The sequence below is a fragment of the Nicotiana tabacum genome, chromosome 10, assembly GCF_000715075.1.
Source record: "Nicotiana tabacum cultivar K326 chromosome 10, ASM71507v2, whole genome shotgun sequence".
In the NCBI taxonomy this organism is placed as follows: Eukaryota; Viridiplantae; Streptophyta; class Magnoliopsida; order Solanales; family Solanaceae; genus Nicotiana; species Nicotiana tabacum.
This window is the reverse complement of record NC_134089.1, coordinates 88,738,578-88,759,475: the sequence shown is the minus strand read 5'-3', so window position 1 is coordinate 88,759,475 and position 20,898 is coordinate 88,738,578. Positions and strand designations below refer to the sequence as shown.

Sequence of the window (20,898 nt, the reverse complement as noted above, 5' to 3'; positions counted from 1 at the left end):
GCTTCGCACCCGCGTAAGAGCAAACTCACCCGCCCCGCATCCGAGAAAACTCATCCCACCCCGCACCCGCCCCGCCCCATTTCCATCCATACTGATAGGATACGTAGCATAGTTGCTTGGTCTAGATTAGATCCCAAAATGTTTAGCATAACTGCTTTAACATTACGGTTAGGGACCGCTAAACCAGTTTTGTTAAACACGTACACATATATACATGATAGCTGATTTTTCTTTTAAATATACTCATCAAGATGGGGTATATGTGTAATGCATGTATCATAGGATTGATAATAATACATGAAAAGTACAAAGCCTTTTAGCGAAATATCATTTAATTTTTTTACTAGATCAATTATAATTTAAGTTATTCTCTTGTAATTTAGGACCTTAAAATCAACTAAAATTTTAGTTTTTAATTAATTTCTTATTAAGCTATGTAAGAAGTTGTAGATTCATGTGGATAATGTGGAATGCTATTTATGTGATGAACATAAAACTGAAACAAGTCAACACTTATTTGTAGAAAGTAACTAGATAAGTGATGTGTGGCTATAATTCCATAGTTTCGTACATTATTTGCCTTGCATTTTATATGCTTTAATGATAAATTATACTTTATTTGTGCGTAATGAAGTCTATTTCGTGTGTAGGTGAATTGAAGATGAAAGCAGGGCAAAGGGATACTTAAACGTTGAAAGCGTGCTCGAGAACAATGAACGAGAAACCCGGGCGACGCCAGGCTTGAAACGAACGTTAGCCTGGCGAGGCCAGGCAAAGGCCACTCTTGAAGTTGGCGTTAGGCTGACAAGGCCAGGCAAAGGCCAGGCTTGAAGCTGGCATTAGACTGGCGAGGCCAGGTCCATCAGGCGTTAGGCCAGCGACGCCAAGACAAGATCCAGTTCGAGTTTTGAAGGCTTATTTCGTCTCCTGGTTTGACTAGGACTTGGCCTACACGTTTAGGTCTTTTCCTACATGTATAAATAGATCTAAAAATGCCTCTTTCGAGAGAGATCGACTTTTGACACAATTTAGACCTAGGGATACCACGGAGCCGCCGTGGAGATTGGATAAGGAGACCGGGAATTCGACCTAAGGAGGCAAGAACACATTGGGAGCAAGACGGAGAATTCTTCCACGGGTTTTTCACTTCCTTCTTCCTATTTCCATTATTGGTTATGAATTCTAGTATTGTAGTTATGCATACTATTATGAATAACTAATTTGTTATCTTGGATTTTGATGGAGCCTATTGGAGGATAATTTTCCTATTACGTTAATATAGATTTGCTGTAGCTTTTTCATTATTTGTTTAGCTACGTTTATATTGTGGTTGGTTGAAGAACTCTCAATCGACTGTGCCTATTTATAATGTATTACCTAGGAGAGAGTTCATATTTAGGTAGTTATTGAATAACATCACTCCTAACGTATATGAGGGATCAATATAAAGGATTTAAAGGTGGGATTAGGGATGACGAAACCTTGGTGCGATCCGAGTGAGTCGTACTTAATGTCAGCTAGCATAATTCGGCAGAATATGTCTAGTAAATTGTGGTAATTACTCGGGAGAGAGTTACAACAGTCATAGTGCTCATGATCGGTAGAGAAGACTTAGGCAAATTTATAGATAATATAGCGGAAAGGATTCTGATAATAGGGAAAATCATAACTCTAGACCTCCTTAGTCTTGTCTCAATCCTTATCCTTGTTAATTGATAGTTTTACTGCTTTCTAGTATTTATTAGTTAATTAGATAAAAATAAATATTATAATATTTATAATTAGGAAATTGTTTGGACTTGTATTTCTTAGCAATATTGAACAATTGTAGCTAAGCCTTAGTTCTCTGTGGGATTCAACTCTGGACTTGTAAACCGGATTATATTTGTAACGACTGCTTAGTCCTTTTTATAAGGCATAGTTGGGCGTGATCAAATTTTGGCGCAGTTGCTGGGGAACTAACTGTGTAGCTATAGGTGTACATATTGCTAGGTTGCAAGTATGAACTTTTATTTTTATTTTCTTGTATTTGATTAGTTTTTCTTAGTTTTTATTTTTGACTTGAGAGACATAGCATTCTGGAATTATTAGAGTTTTGATGTTGATAATTCTACTTTTGATCCTCTTTATGCATATTGTGGAGGAAATCACCCATTGTAAAATTATCAAAATATATCCGAGAGCGAGTTATGTGCACCAACTCAATCTTATGTGTGAAATGTGTCTGATATGTGTGGTGGTCAAGATGGTAACTTTCATGGTTGTGATTATATGTTTTATCCTCCCTAACCCCTTATTATGATGATTCTACTTATTCTTATGAGGATAACAGGAACAAAGAACCTAGCGAAGCTGACCTAAAGGAGATCAAAGATATGTTAAAGTGTCATGTGGAACAATATGATGAGAAACCACGACAGATACAAAGGCAAGAGGAAACTATTCACCACTTGGAGGCTCAAGCAAATAAACTAATTGAACCTTATAAAGCGCAACAAGCTTATATTGTGGATAGTAGCCAAGAAGAGCATGAATTGGCTGCTGAAATTGCCATTATATTGGAGGCCTTAAAAAATACGAGGAGGTGCTAGTGGAGAAGGCCAGAGTAGAATACCAACAATCAATCGAACTAGATTTTGAGGATGCCGATGTTGTAGAAGAAATACTAAAGTTAACCAAGGACATTGATAATACATATTTAGTTGACTCTAATATCATTAGTGTTGAGGATGTTGACAATCCCAATGTTCATGCAGTTGAGCGCATTGGTCCACACTCCAAGCATTTTTCACATTGTGTTTGGATGATGATATAGAAATAGAATCATTTGAGCCACTTGAGGAGTCAAGGAATGAGGAACAAGGTGCCTACATTCTAAAATTCTTCTTGCCAGAAAGTTGAGATTACACACCTCATCTAAAGGACGAGAAGTGCAGAATACTACATTATTTTATTGGGTTAGTAAGATTCGTTCCACTACCCCAAGAGCATGATCATAGAGCAGAATAAAAATTTGGGTCCAATTCATAAGTTCAAATTGGAGGCAGAAAGTGATTCGCGTCGAGTCGCGACGTTAAATCAAGCGCTTGTTGGGAAGCAACCCAGCTTTACTGCTTTCTTTTATTCTTTTAATTGTATTATTTTTGTAGTGTCGATTTTTGATTTTCTAGGAGCATGGAAAGCAAAACTATTGGAAGGATGCAACAACAAACCAAATGGTTGAACTAAGTGTGAGGTGCCTGCACGAAAGATTAGGAGAAGTCTGAGTACCCCATGAGCTGCTAGTGCTTCGGCATTTGGTCTACAGGGAGTTTCTTTTACCCTTTTATTAGTTATGGTATGCATTAGGGACAATGCACAATTTTAAGCGTGGGGTGAGGAGATTTTTTGGGTGACTTTCTATGCAATTTTAGTTGTGTTAGTTTAATTAATTAATTTTTTTTATTGAGGGATTTAAGTCTAAACAAAAAGGATTTTCTTTCTAGGTAGTGTAGTAATTCTCCCTTGATTTTTCTTTGTACCGCGGTTCTTTTCCAATGGTTTTGCTTGAACCAGGTAGTAGTTTTTCCTTTTTTAGAGTAAATTAGAATTAGGAAATAAATGGAGGAAGAAAAATGAGATTCCTAGGCGCTCTTGACTTGTTTGATAGTAGCATATTTAGGCTTTGGCATATGTAGTATCTTCCCTATGAGCTAAAATTGCTTATGATGCCTTAGTTATTTGGATAGCATGTTTTGTGACGCCTACGTCTCATTTTTTTGACTTATGTTCACTTTGTGCTTAATGCTTAATATCTTGTGGCTATGTGAATACTTGCATTAGTTTGAGAATCGGAATCAGACCGCCTTAGTGAATCATGTTCCACGTGTGGTGAGATTTTGTGTAGTTCATGTAATGTACTTGTGTCTAGAACTTGCTTGGTATGTGAAAGCGAAATTTTAGGTGAATCTCTATGTGAAAAATAATTTTAGGCTTTCTTTGATGTCTTTTCGAGCTTTATCGCTATCACAAATAAAATTTGTCCCTAGCTAACCCCTTTGAGCATATAGACTTTTATTTGGCACCCATATTACAAGCCTATACCCTTTTTGTTCTTAATTGATATTTTTGATCCTTTTACCTCTTAAAGCACGTTAATTGTGAAATGAGCGCTAAAAGAAGTAAGAATGGACTAAGTGTAAGGTGGATTTTGAGTGGAACCAATAAAAATAAGAAAGGTGCACTTGTTCTGTAAAGTAATACATCACTAGCAAAAACTGCAAAGGAAAAAAAAGGAGAAAAATCTGAAGAAAAAAAGGAAAGAAAAATAGAGATTAATAAATTATTGTCTTGTTATTGCTAGTGGGTATGAATTAAAATAGTTCTTAAAGAAGAAGGGTACGTTGTTAGGGATGATTTTATTTGTGAAATTGAATGGGATTGAGAAATTTGCGCATAAAGATTATTAAGTGATGTGTAAAGTGCTTAGGAGGGTGAACTACTATTCCTAAATATATCATACTCGTTCCTTAGCCTAAATTACAACTTTGAAAAAGTCCTAATTGATTTTAGATCAAGTGAGCTTACATTAGTAGAGTTTTACATTATGGGCAAGCCTATGGTACCAATTGCATGCATGTGACTTCTTTTGTGAGAGTGAGTGATATTCTTTGATATATATGAGTCCTTAAAATATATTTGAGCATTTGATTTGAATATGTGGATTCAACTTACTCTCTTATTCTCGTGGTGAGGGCACATGATTTCACGAGGGATAGGTAACGTTAGTAGACTTCTCTCTATGACGTTAGATGTTCAAGCCACGAGTGCATTGTGACATTGAGTTGGTTTTTGAGGCTAGGATTGTTAGGAGCATGTTGTCTTTGTTGTGAATATTTATGAAGTAAGGCATAAGAAAAGGGAAGTGTAAGTAATTGCATATGCTAGAGTTTAATTATTGCTATAAACCATGGTCATTGGTGTGGTATGCCTCAATTATGTAAAAACAAAGTGCTCAAGGTTGTGTCTATAAGTGTAGTTTGATTGCTCGAGGACGAGCAATATTTAAGTGTGGGATATTGATGTGTGGCTATAATTCCATAGTTTCGTACATTATTTGCCTTGCATTTTATATGCTTTAATGATAATTACTGTATTTGCACGTAATGGAGTCTATTTTATGTGTAGGTGAATTGAAGATGAAAGTAGAGCAAAAGAGATACTTAAACATTAAAAGCGTGCTCGAGAACAATGAATGAGAAACCCTAGCGACGCCAGTCTTGAAGCGGGCGTTAGGCTGGCGAGGCCAGGCAAAAGCCAGGCTTGAAGTTGGCGTTAGGTTGGCGAGGCCAGGCAAAGGCCATACTTGAAGCTGGCATTAGGTTGCCGAGGCCAGGCAAAGGCCAGGTCCACCAGGCATTAGGCTGGCGACGCCAGGCTTCGGGCAAGATCCAGTCCGAGTTTTGAAGGCTTATTTCGTTTCCTGGTTTGACTAGGACTTGGCCTACACGTTTAGGTCTTTTCCTACACATATAAATAGACCTAAAAATGCCACCTTCTAGGGAGATCGACTTTTGACACAATTTAGACCTAGGGACCACGGAGCCGCCGTGGAGATTGGATAAGGAGACCGAGGATTCGACCTATGGAGGCAAGAACACACTAGGAGCAAGGTGGAGAATTCTTCCACGAGTTTTCACTTTCTTCTTCCTATTTCTATTATTGGTTATGAATTCTAGTATTGTAGTTATGCATACCATTATGAATAGCTAATTTGTTATCTAGGGTTTTGATGGAACTTATTGGAGGATGATTTTTCTGTTATGTTAATATAGATTTGCTGTAGCTTTTTCTCTATTTGTTCAACTACATTTATACTGTGGTTGGTTGAAGAGATCTCAATAGACTGTGCCTATTTAGTATGTATTACTCGGGAGAGAGTGCATATTTAGGTAGTTGTTGAACAACATCACTCCTAACGTATATGAGGGATCAATACGAAGGGTTTAAAGGTGGGATTAGGGATAACAAAACCTTGGTGCGATCCGAGTGAGCCGTATTTAATGCTAGCTAGCATAATTCAGGAGAATATGTATAGTAAATTGTGGTAATTACTCAGAAAAGAGTTACAACAGTCAGAGTGCTCATGATCGATAGAGAAGACTTAGGCAAATTTATAGATAATATAGCGAAAAGGATTCCGATGATAGGGAAAGTCATAACTCTAGACCTCCTTAGTCTTGTCTCAATCCTTGTCCTTGTTAATTGATAGTTTTACTGCTTTCTAGTATTTGTTAGTTAATTAGATAAAAATAAATATTATAATCTTTTTAATTAGGAAATTGTTTGGACTTGTATTTCTTAGTGATATTGATCAACTGTAGCTAAGCTTTAGTTCTCTGTGGGATTCGACTCCGGGCTTGTAAACCGAATTGTATTTGCAACGGCCGCTTAATCCTTTTTATAAGATATAATTGGGCGTGATCAATAAGTAAGGTGTGTGCTGAGGTGCTGAGATGACTTGGTGTACAATTGCAAGAAGGAGACATAGCGAGCACAATGAACAACATTAAAAAGAAAAAGTGGGAACAGCTAAAGTAAGAAGTGGTTACAGCAACAATGGGAGCTGTCTTCTATCATACATGGAAGGCAAGAAATTGGAAGATTTTTAAAGGAACTAATGTAAATAGCATAGATACATTAGAACAGATTAAGCATGAAATGTTAGTTGGAGTAAGTAATATTCATAAGTCAAGGAAGGCCGATAGCTGTAGAGATTCTTGAGAAATATCACTGATGTATAGCCTAGTTTGAGATGGAGCATTCATAGATCCTGTGAGGAGGAGATTATGATGTAAAGTGCTCAATAAGTGTAATCATTTGTTGATCAATAGTAATATTCACAATGTTATTAAAAAAGCTATGTAAAAAGTCCTAATATTTAAAGTTGCAAAAATACTATAATATAAATAATTAATATGCTTTTAATTTGTTTTCGATGTGGCCAACTTACGAAAGTTTTTTCCCCCCTTTCTATAAGTGTTCTTCTCTAACCCCGTAGGAATTCTTCTTTGATTTTGCATGACTAGGAAAACCAACAAATACATAAGTTACTATAAAGTCTTAAATAATAATTTATTCAAAGTTTACATTACAGTTTTAACCAACACAAATTGTAGTTTAATTATGAATCATCACTTAACTTTTACACAAAAATAATAAATTTTAGTTACATGTATATTTTATAACATTTTTCTTAAACATAAAATAGAAAATAAAGCATAATTTTTTTTTATGAAATAATGAAGGTGACTGGCATTTTTCAGATGGATTAAAATTGTGGTTGCTTGTTCCCGAAATAAAGTCAAAGAGGAAGATCACTAACTTTTAATTTATACACAAAGTAATTATAGGTCTTTTTATTTCTTTGTTGAGCTAACTAAATAAGATAAGCATTTCTCATTTACAAAAAGTTAAATTTTTTTTCTTTGATTTTTATTTTAAAACTCAAACACAAATACTTTAGTTATGTAATTTTTAAAAAAAATATTCATTAAATTGTGGTTGCTTGTTCCCGAAATAAAGTCAAAGAGGAAGATCACTAACTTTTAATTTATACAGAAAGTAATTATAGGTCTTTTTATTTCTTTGCTGAGCTAACTAAATAAGATAAGCATTTCTCATTTACAAAAAGTTAAATTTTTTTCTTTGATTTTTATTTTAAAACTCAAACACAAATACTTTAGTTATGTAATTTTAAAAAAAAAATATATATTCATTAAATTAGGGTACACGCGCAAAGGGCGTATCCAGAAACTAGTTAACACAATGTCATTAGTAAATAACATACATCATTGGTCGGGCATCGAGTAAAAAATAAAAAAGAAAAAAATAAAACTATGATTACTCTAAATTACACCACATTCTTGTAAGGTTTCAATTTAACCAAACCTTGTTATCTTAACTCTTCAATATTGTGGGGGAAAAAAGGAAAAATTAATAAATAAAGATTTGCATAAACATGCAGAGGCGATAGATTCAACCAAGCTCTATTAAATTGGGACTGTCTCGCGTACATGTGAATCTCTAATTGAACTCGCTATTATATTCTGTAATGCTGATCATTCTGATCTTGAATATTTGCCGCAATTCCTATTGACAGCATCGTCATGAGCACCGGCGGTTCGATGATTCCGAGCAATGTAGGGAAGACGATCCATGATATAAAGGAGATCGCTGGTGGCAAGCATAGCGACGATGACATTTACGCCATGCTCAAAGAATGCAACATGGATCCCAATGACACTGCTCAGAAGCTTTTGTATCTCGGTTCGTATATATTTCTCCACTTTAATTAATCTCTTGTTTTTTCTTAATCAGCTTTATGCATTTATATGATGAATGCTGCAATAAAAAGCCTTTGGATGATCATGAATCTCAACTAGTTTGAAATTACGGTGTAGCTTGATTGATGTATGCTCACGACCATTTTATGTTAATCTTATGACGTGCGGTTTCTCAGGTGTTTACTTTCTCCAATAACAACAACATACCTAGGAGGGTAGTGTGTATATATACCTTAATCCCAACCTTGAGAAGGTAGAGCGACTGTTTCCAAGAGACCATCGGCGCATAATCACAACAAATAGGATAAGGAAATACAACAAAGAAGAATCTATGTAAAGAGAAATAGTAATTACGGTTAGAAAAAAAGATAACCGAAGCAAAAGAAACAAGTATTATTAGAAATCTAAGAAATGGAAGTACAAGAATACATTAGTACTACAAGTATAGAAACGCAATACATGTACCAAAAGGAATTACGCTTGACGACTATCTAACCTACTACCCTAATCTTCGATCTCCACGCCCTCCTATCAAAGGTCATGTTCTCGGCAAGCTGAATATGTGTCATGTCCTGCTTAGTCGCCTCTCCTCAATACTTTTTCGGCCTACCTCTACCTTTCCTTGGCCTCACCATAGCCTACCTCACATGACCGAACCATCTTACCCGCACTTTCCCCATCTTGTCCACTGTGGAGGTCACTCTCACCTCATCCCGAATATCTTCATTCTTAATCATATCTCTCCTAGTATGCCCACACATCCATTTTAGCATCCTCATTTTTGCTACTTTCATCTTGTGAACATGAGATGTCTTAACTGGCCAACACTCCGCCCCATATATACAACATAGTCGGTCTAATAAACACTCTGTAGAACTTACCTTTAAGTCTTAATAGCACTTTCTTATCACACAAGATGCCATACGCAAACATCAATTTCATCCGCCCCGCTCGAACACGATGAGTGATATCAACGCCAAACTCCCTTTACCTTGGAGGCTTGGATCACAGACCCAAGATACTTGAAACTTCCTCTCTTGGGTATGACTTGTGTATCTAGCCTCATTTTCATGTTAGCCTTCAAAGTCACGTCATTGAACTTGCACTCCAAGTATTTTGTTTTAATCCTACTAAACTTGAAACCTTTAGACTCTAGTGTCTGCCTCCAAACCTCCAGCCTAGTATTATTAACACCGCCTCTGCGTCTCGTCAACAAGAACTATATCATCTGCAAATAACATGCACCAAGGTACCTCTCCTTGAATATGTCGCAGCAACTCATCTATCACTAGGGCAAATAAGAACCGGCTAAGAGCTGATACCTAGTGCAATCCTGAAAAGTGGACTGGGGTCTCTTCCCACTGTCCGCACACGGGTCTTGCTCCATCGCACATGTACATGTCCTTAATCCAAGTGTTTTTTTTTCCTTAGCTGAAATTATTAGGTTGGTTTTTGGTGAGATAAAAATAGGATTTTTGTTTTGTGTTTCAGTTTTTTGATAGGCTCAGATGTGTCTACTTGCCACGGGAACATAAAGAACTTGATATATGCATAATTGATTGATATTTTGTACTTAATACCTGCTTCTCAATTTATTTGTCATAAGCAGCTGCCTATAGAGTTTTCTTTAGTTAAGCTTTGAGCGTCCTTCGTGGAGTTAAGTATCACACAATTCTCAATCTCTTTGTGGTATATTTAGATCAATGTATTATTACTTTTTGTCCAAAAGAGCAGCCCCTCGCCCTCTTCTATTCCAACCAAGAGGGGGGGGGGGGAGGGATAAATGAGCATCGGTAATATCCTGTTTTCTGCATGCCAGAATGTTCCATTTCTATGTTCTATAGTGTACTGTGCTTTAAGTAGAGTTACCATGCTAATCAAGTAGGAAATTCTGGAACCTATATCTCTTTCTTTAGAAATATTGTTTGTATTCACTTTTTACTTCCAACTCAATATAAACAACCGCAGTTGTTTATTTATTGATATAATTTTTTTGCCTAATTTTTCGAATATCTGCATTCATGTGGAGTAATTGTTTAGCCTATTAAATTATTGTTTTTCTTTAAGCTCAAGCAAAAACTACCTAATTCTGCAGATACTTTCCATGAGGTCAAAAGGAAACGAGACAGAAAGAAAGCAGTAAGCATTTCCATCAACTTGGATTATAAAATTTTCACTTAGCTTGATAGTTCATAGTTTCACCATCTCTTTATCACAGAAAGCCAGCAACCAAACTTCTGAGGGTTACAGGTGGATGTCAGGCATGCAGCGGAGAGGGGCCAGGAATGGTCGTGAGAGAATTTCTGCAAATTACATCACTGATGGTATATAGGAGTTAATTTAATGTGGTCATGATCTTGATCGATTAACTCTCCTGCTTTTCTTGAGCATCCAGGATGTTGTGTGTTGAATTATGTTTTCAGCCTTTGAACATACAATTCAAGAATGATTGAAAACTTTCATGAGCAAAAAAAAGATCAGTTGTCCTCTCCTCTTTAATATTCGTCTGCTGGCTGTACAAGTATTCTGTCTTTTTTAAACTGTCATAGCTGGGGTCTGCACTTTTACTTATCATTTGAAGAACTGGTGTCAAGTTTATTGAAAAGATAAAAGTTAGTAAAATTTCTCATATTCTTCAGTCACAAGGTTAAGACACAAGAAAATGAAGAGACACAAGAAAATGAAGGTGTTTGCCTTAAGGATGATTGATCGTGGATATACATTTGGTTTACAATTATTATTATATGTCTGTAAATTGAGAAGAACTAGAACTTTTTTCATGGTTCCAATTGCATCTATAGTTCTTATATCCTGCTTGATAGGTTGATAGAGCATGTTCCTTTTCTTTTCCTATTGTAGTGGTAGTCCTGCCTTCATGTGCAATATTTTGATATATGCACGTTCTCTTATCACTTATATAGCGTGGCATCTGTTGGAACTTGAAAGGGTGTTTCTTATTGGTGGACAGAGATGTATTTTCTCGATTTATGGCTTGCAGGGTTAGCTAACCCCCTTTCCTTTATTGTCACCAGATGCCAGTGGCAGACGACACGTTAATAAAGAAAATGGAGTCATTAGTTTGAAGGATAGAAGTTCTAAGACCTCCATGCCGGTTGCACATAAAACTAATCCACATCCTAGCAAGGAATCTGCTATTGAGGTATCTGCAGATGATCCTAGTTACAGTAGAGTTGCTTCATTTGTTAATGTAAACAAGTTGGCAAAAGTTTCAACTCTACCTCCTAATTTAATAAACCATCATCCAAACTTGGATCCTGGCCCCACTCCTGCCCCCACCCCCACCTTTGCACCTGGAACCAGATTTCAAAGTAAAACTGTCATATCAAGACCTAATGAGCTTGTGACAAGCACAACTTTAGCATTGGTATCTGGTGTCTACTCCTCTGCCTCAGATCCTGTCCTAGTTCCAGCCTTGAATACCCGAAACTCAGGAATAGTTGGCACAATAAAACGTGAGATAGGCAGCCAGCGCACTGCTACCGAATCCACTGTGTCTCCTGTGAATGAAGGAAAATTAGATGCTTGTCAAAGTCCTCCCCGGAATACTCATTCACTCATTGGAACTGTCAACTGCATAAACACAGCAGCACCTTCTATAGAACCAGTTGTTGCAATTAATCGTGAAAGTCAGCATTCCAATCAAGTTAAAGGTCATTCAGAAGGTACCACTTCAATTTATATTGACTCTCCTTCAATTCATTTTATCTTTTTTGATAGTTTGAATTTAAGGGGGCTAAAACCTCCTTCAGTTAAGTAATAGGATGGAGCTCTTGTATTTATGTAAGCTGCTTAATGTCAAAGGTCTAAGTATAATATTATTAATGTGGTTTTTGAGATATACATGAGAGAAATAGCTGGCTATCTTACAAATCCATTTCACTGCCATCAATTCAAGATGTTGATAACTGCTACCTGGCCTTATCATTTGTTGAACCATTGAATTTGGTTGGCTTTCAAGACGCTAATAACTGCTACCTAGCTATATCGTCGGACTTGGACCATGGAATTTGGTCGTCTTTCAAGCAAAATCAGATAATAATAATAACATAACCTTCATGAGTTTACCCATGTGTTGCTTTTGCGGAGGAGGAAGATGTTGCGGAAGCCAAATGTATATAGTGTGAATAAGTCACAACTACTATACCAAAAATTATGACAGCCACCAAATAATAAATAAGACAATAAAGCAACAATAAAGGGAACACCAGAAGTTACGAGGTTCGGCTAATTTTGCCTACTCCTCGGACACAACCAATATTTTATTTCACTCCAAAAATACAAGTAAAATAATACTAAAGAGAGAAGATACAAATGCCTTAAACAGATGAGAAGGCAAATGAGAGGTGTGTTTCAATCCTAAACATTAGACCTTCTTTTATAGGGGAAAAATCTCCCCCAAACTTAACTCCCAACCAATGTGGGACTTTGGCATTTTGCCAAACTTCAACAAATCTCCACCTTGGCAAAATTCCACATTTTCAATTCTCTCTCAATAACAAATTTGGGTTGTGTCTTCATCTTCAATCTTCAGTGTTCAACAATGTTGATCAAATCCAAACAATGTTGAAACTTGATCGCAGTCACCACCTTAGTTAGCATATCAGCAGGATTCTCCGTAGTATGAATTTTCTTCACTGTGACTCCTCCTTCTTCTATGATTTCTCGTACGAAATGATACCGAACATCAATATGCTTCGTCCTTGCATGATAAACTTGGTTCTTCGCTAATTGAATAGCACTTTGACTATCACAAAAAATTGTGATACCTTTTTGTTCAACACCAAGCTCCTTTAGCAATCCTTGAAGCCAAATTGCCTCCTTCACAGCCTCTGTAATAGCCATGTACTCTGCCTCTGTTGTAGACAAAGCAACTGTTGACTGCAAAGTAGACTTCCAACTAACTGGTGCTTTTGCAAAAGTAAACACATAACCAGTAGTTGATCTTCGTTTGTCCAGATCACCCGCAAAATCTGAGTCACAATATCCAACTACAGACTGATTGTATTCCTGCTCAAAAACTAACCCGACATCTACAGTATTATGAATATACCGTAGAATCCACTTCACAGCTTGTCAATGCTCCTTCCCTGGATTGTGCATATATCTGCTAATAACTCCAACAGCTTGTGAAATGTCAGGCCTTGTGCAAACCATTGCATACATCAAGCTACCAACAGCATTTGCGTATGGTACCTTTGACATATACTTTCGTTCAGCTTCATCCATTGGAGACATAGTAGTACTTAGCTTAAAATGGGAAGCAAGTGGAGTACTAACTGGCTTAGTCTTGTCATCTATGCCAAAACGTTGAAGTACTCTCTTCAAATATTCCTTTTGAGATAAACAGAGTTTCTTTGAACGTCTATCTCTAATTATCTCCATGCCAAGAATTTTCTTTGCCTCACCCAAATCCTTCATCTCGAACTCCTTCTTCAGTTGAATCTTCAACTTATCAATTTCTTCCAAATTCTTGGAAGCTATCAACATATCATCAACATATAGGAGAAGATATACAAAAGAACCATCTTTAAGCTTGTGCAAATACACACAATGATCGTATTTGCTTCTCTTGTACCCTTGCCGCAACATAAACTCGTCAAAACGCTTGTACCATTGTCTAGAAGATTGTTTCAATCCGTACAACGATTTTTCAAGTTTGCACACCATATTTTCTTTTCCAGCAACTTTGAATCCTTCTGGCTGAGTCATGTAGATTTCCTCCTCCAAGTTTCCATGTAAAAACGCAGTTTTTACATCCATCTGAACTAGTTCCAAATCCAATTGTGCTACCAAAGCCAATATAATTCTAATGGAGGAATGTTTTACAACTGGAGAAAATACTTCATTGTAATCAATTCCCTCCTTTTGAGCATATCCTTTGGCCACCAATCTTGCTTTGTAGCGAACATCTACTTGGTTAGGAAATCCTTCCTTCTTTGCAAATACCCATTTGCACCCAATTGCTTTCTTTCCCTTCGGGAGATTGGCCAATCTCCATGTATGATTCTGATGAAGGGACTGTATTTCATCATTCATGGCAATCCTCCACTTATCTTCTTCTGAACTTTGGACTGCGTCTTTATAAGTGGTAGGAATATCATCAGCTACAATTGAGGTTGCACAAACAACCGTTTCTATGAGACGAACAGGTTTCGTTATTGTTCTTTTTGGCCTGCTGGTTGCTATTGATTCAAGTTGTTGTTGAGGTTCCTGAGTTGGAATCTCCTCTACTGGCTCTTCTTCCAGAGGGTAATCTTCATTTGTTTCCTCCTCTGCTTCTTGTGTAGGAAAAATAAATTTTCCCTCAAACTCCACCTGCTTAGAAGCACCTTTATTTTGTTTGGTATCTTCTGTTATCTTATTTACCATAGATTCATCAAAGGTAACATCCCTGCTGAATATTACTTTCTTTGTCATAAGACACCATAAGCGATATCCTTTGACTCCAGAAGTAATTCCCATAAAAATAGCCTTCTTTGCTCTTGGATCCAATTTTGACTCCGTCACATGATAATATGCAGTTGAGCCAAACACGTGCAAAGAGTTATAATCTACAGCAGGTTTTCCATACCATTTTTCAAATGGTGTCTTGCCATCAATAGCAGCATATGGTAGACGATTAATGAGGTGGCATGCATATGTAATTGCCTCAGCCCAAAATTCTTTGCCCAAGCCAGCATTGGACAACATACACCGTACCTTCTCCAGCAAGGTCCGGTTCATACGTTCTGCCACTCCATTCTGTTGTGGTGTATGTCTAACAGTGAAGTGTCGGACGATGCCATCATTTTCACGGACCTTATTGAAATGATCATTTTTGTATTCACCTCCATTGTCTGTGCGAATACACTTGATCCTCCTGCCTGTTTGATTCTCCACCATCGTCTTCCATTTGAGAAAAATTCCCAGCACTTCATCTTTTTTTTTCATTGTATACACCCACACTCTTCGAGAAAAATCATCAACAAAGGTTACAAAATAGTGCTTCCCACCCAATGAAGGTGTTTTGGAAGGACCCCAAACATCAGAGTGTACATAATCCAAAATGTCTTTAGTATTATGGATCGCTGTACCAAATTTAACCCTTGTCTGTTTTCCTTTGACACAATGCTCACAAAACTCCAAGTTGCAAGCCTTTACTCCTTTTAACAATCCTTGATCTGATAGAGTTTTCAAGGATTTTCCTCCAGCATGTCCCAAGCGCATGTGCCATAGCTTGGTTGTTTCTGCCTCTTTGTCGTCACTGGATGTCACTGTCACTGTCCCAATAACTGTACTGCCACGATAGCGGTACATATTATTATTCTTCCGATTAGCCTTCATTACCACTAGTGCACCGGAGCATACTCTCATCACTCCATTTTCTGCAATGATTTTAAACCCTTTTGATTCCAGGGCTCCCACAGAGATGAGATTCTTCTTCAAATCCGGTACATATCGAACATCTGTTAATGTTCTGATCATTCCATCATGGTTCCTTAATCGTATTGAACCAATGCCATATGAGGTAAGAGGGCTGTTATCCGCTGTGTGGACGACTCCATATTCTCCTTCTTGAAATTCCACGAACCAGTCCCTGTTGGGACACATATGATAGCTACAAGCCGAGTCCATCAACCATATGTCTGATGATGTTGATGACTCTGTTGTAACTAATGAGAAATCTGAATCATCAAAATCAGCTACATTTGAATCCATAATGGCCTTTCCATTGTTATGTTTGGCCTTATTCTTCAACTTCGGACAGTCTTTCTTCCAGTGCCCTTTTCTCGACAAAAGGCACATTCATCTTTGTTGGGTCTGGATCTTGACTTGGATCTTCCCTTCTTTGTCCTCGTTTGATTTTGAGGACGACCCCTTACAAATAGTGCTTCTCCTTCTCCGCCCTTCTGTTTTTCTCGCTTTCTTTGTTCATAGCTGTACAAAGCCGAACAAACTTCTCTGAGAGAAATTTCGTCATTTCCATGGAGTAGAGTAGTTTCAAGGTGCTCGTACTCATCAGGAAGTGACGCCAACAACATTAAGGCCAAGTCACCATCATCATAAGTTGTATCCATATTTTGCAAATCTGTGATCAACTTATTGAAACTGGTGATATGTTCATTCATCGTGGTACCAGGAACATAGGTGAAGTGAAACAGTCTCTTCTTTATGTACAATTTATTTTGACTGTTTTTCTTCAAAAATTTATCCTCTAGTGCTTTCCATAATTTACTTGCAGAAGTTTCCTTTGTATATGGATATTTCTGCTCTCTAGCAAGGTAGGATCGAATGGTACCGCAAGCAACACGGTTGAGAATCTTCCAATCTTCTTCTCCAATAACATCTGGTTTCTTTTCTTCAATGGCCAGATCTAGCCCTTGTTGAAAAAGGACATCTAGAACCTCGCCTTGCCACATCCCAAAATGTCCGGACCCGTCAAAAATTTCTACCGCAAATTTCGCATTTGACACAATTCTTGTCATAAGCGAAGATGCCAATGATGACGTATTGTTGACACTTGATGTAGATTCTTCTTGTTTATTGTCCCCCATATTTGACACAAATATTATTTAATAGCTGACGACACAAATCAAGATTATTTCCTTTCTGATGTAGAAGATCAGACTAAGCTGCAACTACAGAGCATAATCAGACAGAACCTTGACTCAGTTACCAAGATAAATCTTTTCTGATGTGGAAGATCAGACTATGCTGCAACCACAGAGCATACTTAGATAGTACCTTGGCTCTGATACCAATTGTTGCGGAAGCCAAATGTATATAGTGTGAATAAGTCACAACTACTATACCAAAAATTATGACAGCCACCAAATAATAAATAAGACAATAAAGCAACAATAAAGGGAACACCAGAAGTTACGAGGTTCGGCTAATTTTGTCTACTCCTCGGACACAACCAATATTTTATTTCACTCCAAAAATACAAGTAAAATAATACTAAAGAGAGAAGATACAAATGCCTTAAACAGATGAGAAGGCAAATGAGAGGTGTGTTTCAATCCTAAACATTAGGCCTTCTTTTATAGGGGAAAAATCTCCCCCAAACTTAACTCCCAACCAATGTGGGACTTTGGCATTTTGCCAAACTTCAACAGAAGAAGACTCTTGTGATTCAGACTTTCTTTTTTCTTTCCTTTCTTGGTGATCTCACTTTATCATAATTTTATGCAGTATTGCCATCTCAGGCTGCAGCTGTTGCAAAGGGAGCCCATTTACCTTCACTTTCTAAACTAAATTCTGCCATGGAAAAAGCAGTTCCACAGCTTGACATGAAATTGGAGAAGTTAAACATCTCTTCCCGTTGTCAGCCCGTTATTTTTCCGAATCATCTTCAAGTACCTGAATCTTTTAGGAGTGGATTGACTTTCGGTAGTTTGGATCCACACTTTGATCCAAGCATAAGCTGCGGCAAAGACTCGGTGCCTGTGGAGACTGTTCCAGCTAATGATAGAACTTCCATGGAAACCGGGAGGTCGGTAACGGAGTGACATGTCATGCTTTTGTATTCATTTATGATTTTATATATCTAATGTGTCTCTACTGAAGCATTTTTACTGATTTGTTGTGGTCTGAAGGCATGCCAATATTCTGTTGTAATCATGTATAACATTTTGATGAAGATTCCATGACAAAATTCCCTCTGGACTGTCAAGATTTTTTCTAGTGTAGCTTATAGTCACACAAGGATGACCACGTCATTATGCTTATCCTGGGCTTGTCTGTAGGACAGTAACGGTACACTGAGTACTCTTTTCTCTATATCTTATACTTGACCTCTCATCAACATACAGAACTAATTGCAGCTACCAGGATGCATCTTCAGCAGCTCAGGGAGGTGATTATCCTGATAATTCGCTTTCACACCAGCATGGATCTGAAAATATATCACCTTTTGAGGTATCTGGTGCCTCTCGTGTGTATGATCAGTCAAAGCCGGAGGTATATGCAGGCTCACAATTGCCACTGCAGACACCTCTTGATTATAGCTTGGGTTTTGTACCACCCGCACTAGGGCCCCAACTTGTACGTATTGAGGGACCAGAACAGCAGGTATGTCATTATGGCCCTAATACATCTCTACTCTCCATATATATTTCATTCTAAAATATTCTTTTGCCCTTGCTTCTGCCTGTGCTGTCAAATTGAATACTTAGTCAATTGCCTGTTACATAAGACAATGCTAACTCTATAAATAATTTGAATGAGTAGATCTTGCTGTGAGGGCAATTGAAGGATTACTTTAAGATAGAACAAATTTGGCATAACTTCTCGGTTCACTTGCAGATTAGTTGTTTATGTAGTTTTTCATCTCTTGAGTGGTGGTGCTTCATTTGTGTTGGACAACAATTGACTTAAAACAATTATACTTGTGTATATCCAGGGTAAGACACTTAATATGCAGCTGATACTTTCTTTTATACCAACAGAGTTGGATATGAACGAAAAATTCTTAAATACATTTAAGGCGTGTTTGGTATGAAGGAAATGTTTTCCACGGAAAATGATTTTCCTGGAAAATATTTTCTTGAAAATCAGTGGTTTTCTTACTTATTTTCTGGTATTTGGTTAGCTAGCAGAAAATAATTTTTGAAACATATATAATCTAGGCGAACACTAGACAATGGGTCAATGTGGGGTCAGGGGGTTGGGATAGGGGCCGTGCTCAGACCCGACCCTAGTAAGGTGAGGTCTGGGGTCTGGGGGTGGGGGTGGTGCGGGTGTAGATTTGGGGGTGAGGGTGGGGTTGGGGAACATTGAAAGAAAGTTTTGGAAAATAATTTCCCTACTTTTGCTAGGGAAGTTATTTTGCCGGAGATGCTTGTGATACTTGTAGAAGAATGTTTGTCTCTGCTTGATAATAAAGCTATTTGACATAACTTATGCATCTATTTGGTGCCTGTTGGCGCTTGTCAACTGTTCATTTCCACAGTTCCTTTGGAGTTTTGGAATGTTCAATAAGTAGTGAAATCCTTATCTTCCTTCCCTCTGCACACCACCCACTCTATCTCTTCTCTTTTTGTGTCTGCTATTTTTGGTCTGACTAAGTTTTTATATATCCATTGGCTGCTGCAGGGTGGGAATTCTCAAGCTCCTTCAATGTCTTGCTCTAATTCATCTGTGGCTCAACCCATAGGCCTTGGGCAGAGTTCTGTCACCGTGCCTCCGCACTTGTTTCCTTTAGTCCGGCAACCATTTCCTCCTAATTATATCCCATATAACCCTTATATTCCCCATCTTTACATGCCACAGAGTGCTCACCAGTTTTTGGGCCCGAGTGGCTTCCCTCAGCAGCCTTCTGCTGCCAACTTTTATATGTCACCATCAGTTACTGCTGCTGGTGTCAAACTACCTCTTCCGTCTCTATACAAACCAGCAGCTATTGCTGGAAACCTGAACCTCTTCGGCGTTCCTACTGGATACAGCTCATATGGGTCCTCAAGTGTCTCATACAGTGCAACTCCAGCTCCGGTTTGTTCAGCTAGCAACGAAGATCTCACTGCATCTGAGCAGAAAGAAAAGAACTACTCCATGCAAAAGCAGGTTTGTGTTTCTTTTTTCCTTTTCTAACTAATTTTAGTATGCAACGGTGCCATCTCCTTTCTATTTCTTCCTACTTCAGTAGCAAACTCTTCATGATTCTTGTACTTTTACCGTCATGCTTCAGTTTCAAATTTGTTATTTTACAAATTCGTATCCTTGTTTGATTTAAATGTGGCATATTATGATACGGAGATATCACCTGATCTTTTGTGCATGCAGAATGAAGATTCCCATTTCAGAACCTCGGCACCTGGACGTGATCTATCAATGCTGCAGGCTAATTACTTTTACAACTTCCCTCAGGACCAGCAAGTTGCTTTTGCACAAGCACATTCTGCTAATAGTTCTTTTCCTGGAATTAATCCATCTCAGACAATAGCTGTACCATCAAATGTTCAGCCCCTGGCCCAGCAACCTCAAACTGTTACCGGATCAGTGGAATCTGACCTTCCTACATCTGGTGCTCGTCAACAACCTCAAGCAAATATTAATTGGAACAACAAATTGTTGAACAGAAAAAACATTTAAGAATAAAGACCATAACTATGCTTTCTGTTTGCATCACTCAAGTATGCTATATAGACATCACTGATAGATCAAAGCCGTCCTCTTCCAAGTGTATATAAGATGTGGCTAGAAACTAGGCACTCTCGGTGAGATCACATTGGAATTTAAAATTTTCAACCTTTGGAGCTAAAATAGGGTTTCTTGCTTTTTGATAGTTAGCGGTTAGCTTTCCTCAATTCCCTAATCTTCTCGAGACTGGAGGAGGTTTTTTGAAGTATGAGTGGAGCAGGTGAAATATCTCAATTGTTTCCATTGCCTTTCTAGCTTGTATATCAAATTTTGACAAGAATGATACTATTACATTTTGAAACGCTTGACATTTGCGCCTCTGTCACTATAAAGATAACACATATCAGCTATTCCCCTTTCTCCTCTCTCCAAATTACTCATGGTGGTATTTGATCCTTCTTGGATGTGTTGATTTTTCTTTCCAACAAAATGG

At 37.7% G+C, this 20,898-nt stretch overlaps 1 protein-coding gene across 2 annotated transcripts; it reads left to right on the top strand.

The window, feature by feature from the left end:
• Positions 1 to 7,841: 7,841 nt before the first annotated feature.
• Positions 7,842 to 20,825, top strand: LOC107823397 (GBF-interacting protein 1-like). Of its 2 annotated transcripts, XM_075223103.1 has the most exons (9): positions 7,842 to 8,056; positions 8,141 to 8,307; positions 10,420 to 10,463; positions 10,543 to 10,648; positions 11,357 to 12,007; positions 17,520 to 17,820; positions 18,140 to 18,398; positions 19,422 to 19,889; positions 20,109 to 20,825. In XM_075223103.1, exons 2-9 carry the CDS (start codon positions 8,148 to 8,150, stop codon positions 20,415 to 20,417), a joined length of 2,298 nt encoding a protein of 765 aa, XP_075079204.1. In that variant the 5' UTR covers positions 7,842 to 8,056; positions 8,141 to 8,147; the 3' UTR covers positions 20,418 to 20,825. The 2 variants fall into 2 exon arrangements, with proteins under 2 accessions (XP_075079204.1, XP_075079203.1); XM_075223102.1 differs by having other exon boundaries at positions 7,842 to 8,307.
• Positions 20,826 to 20,898: the final 73 nt, after the last annotated feature.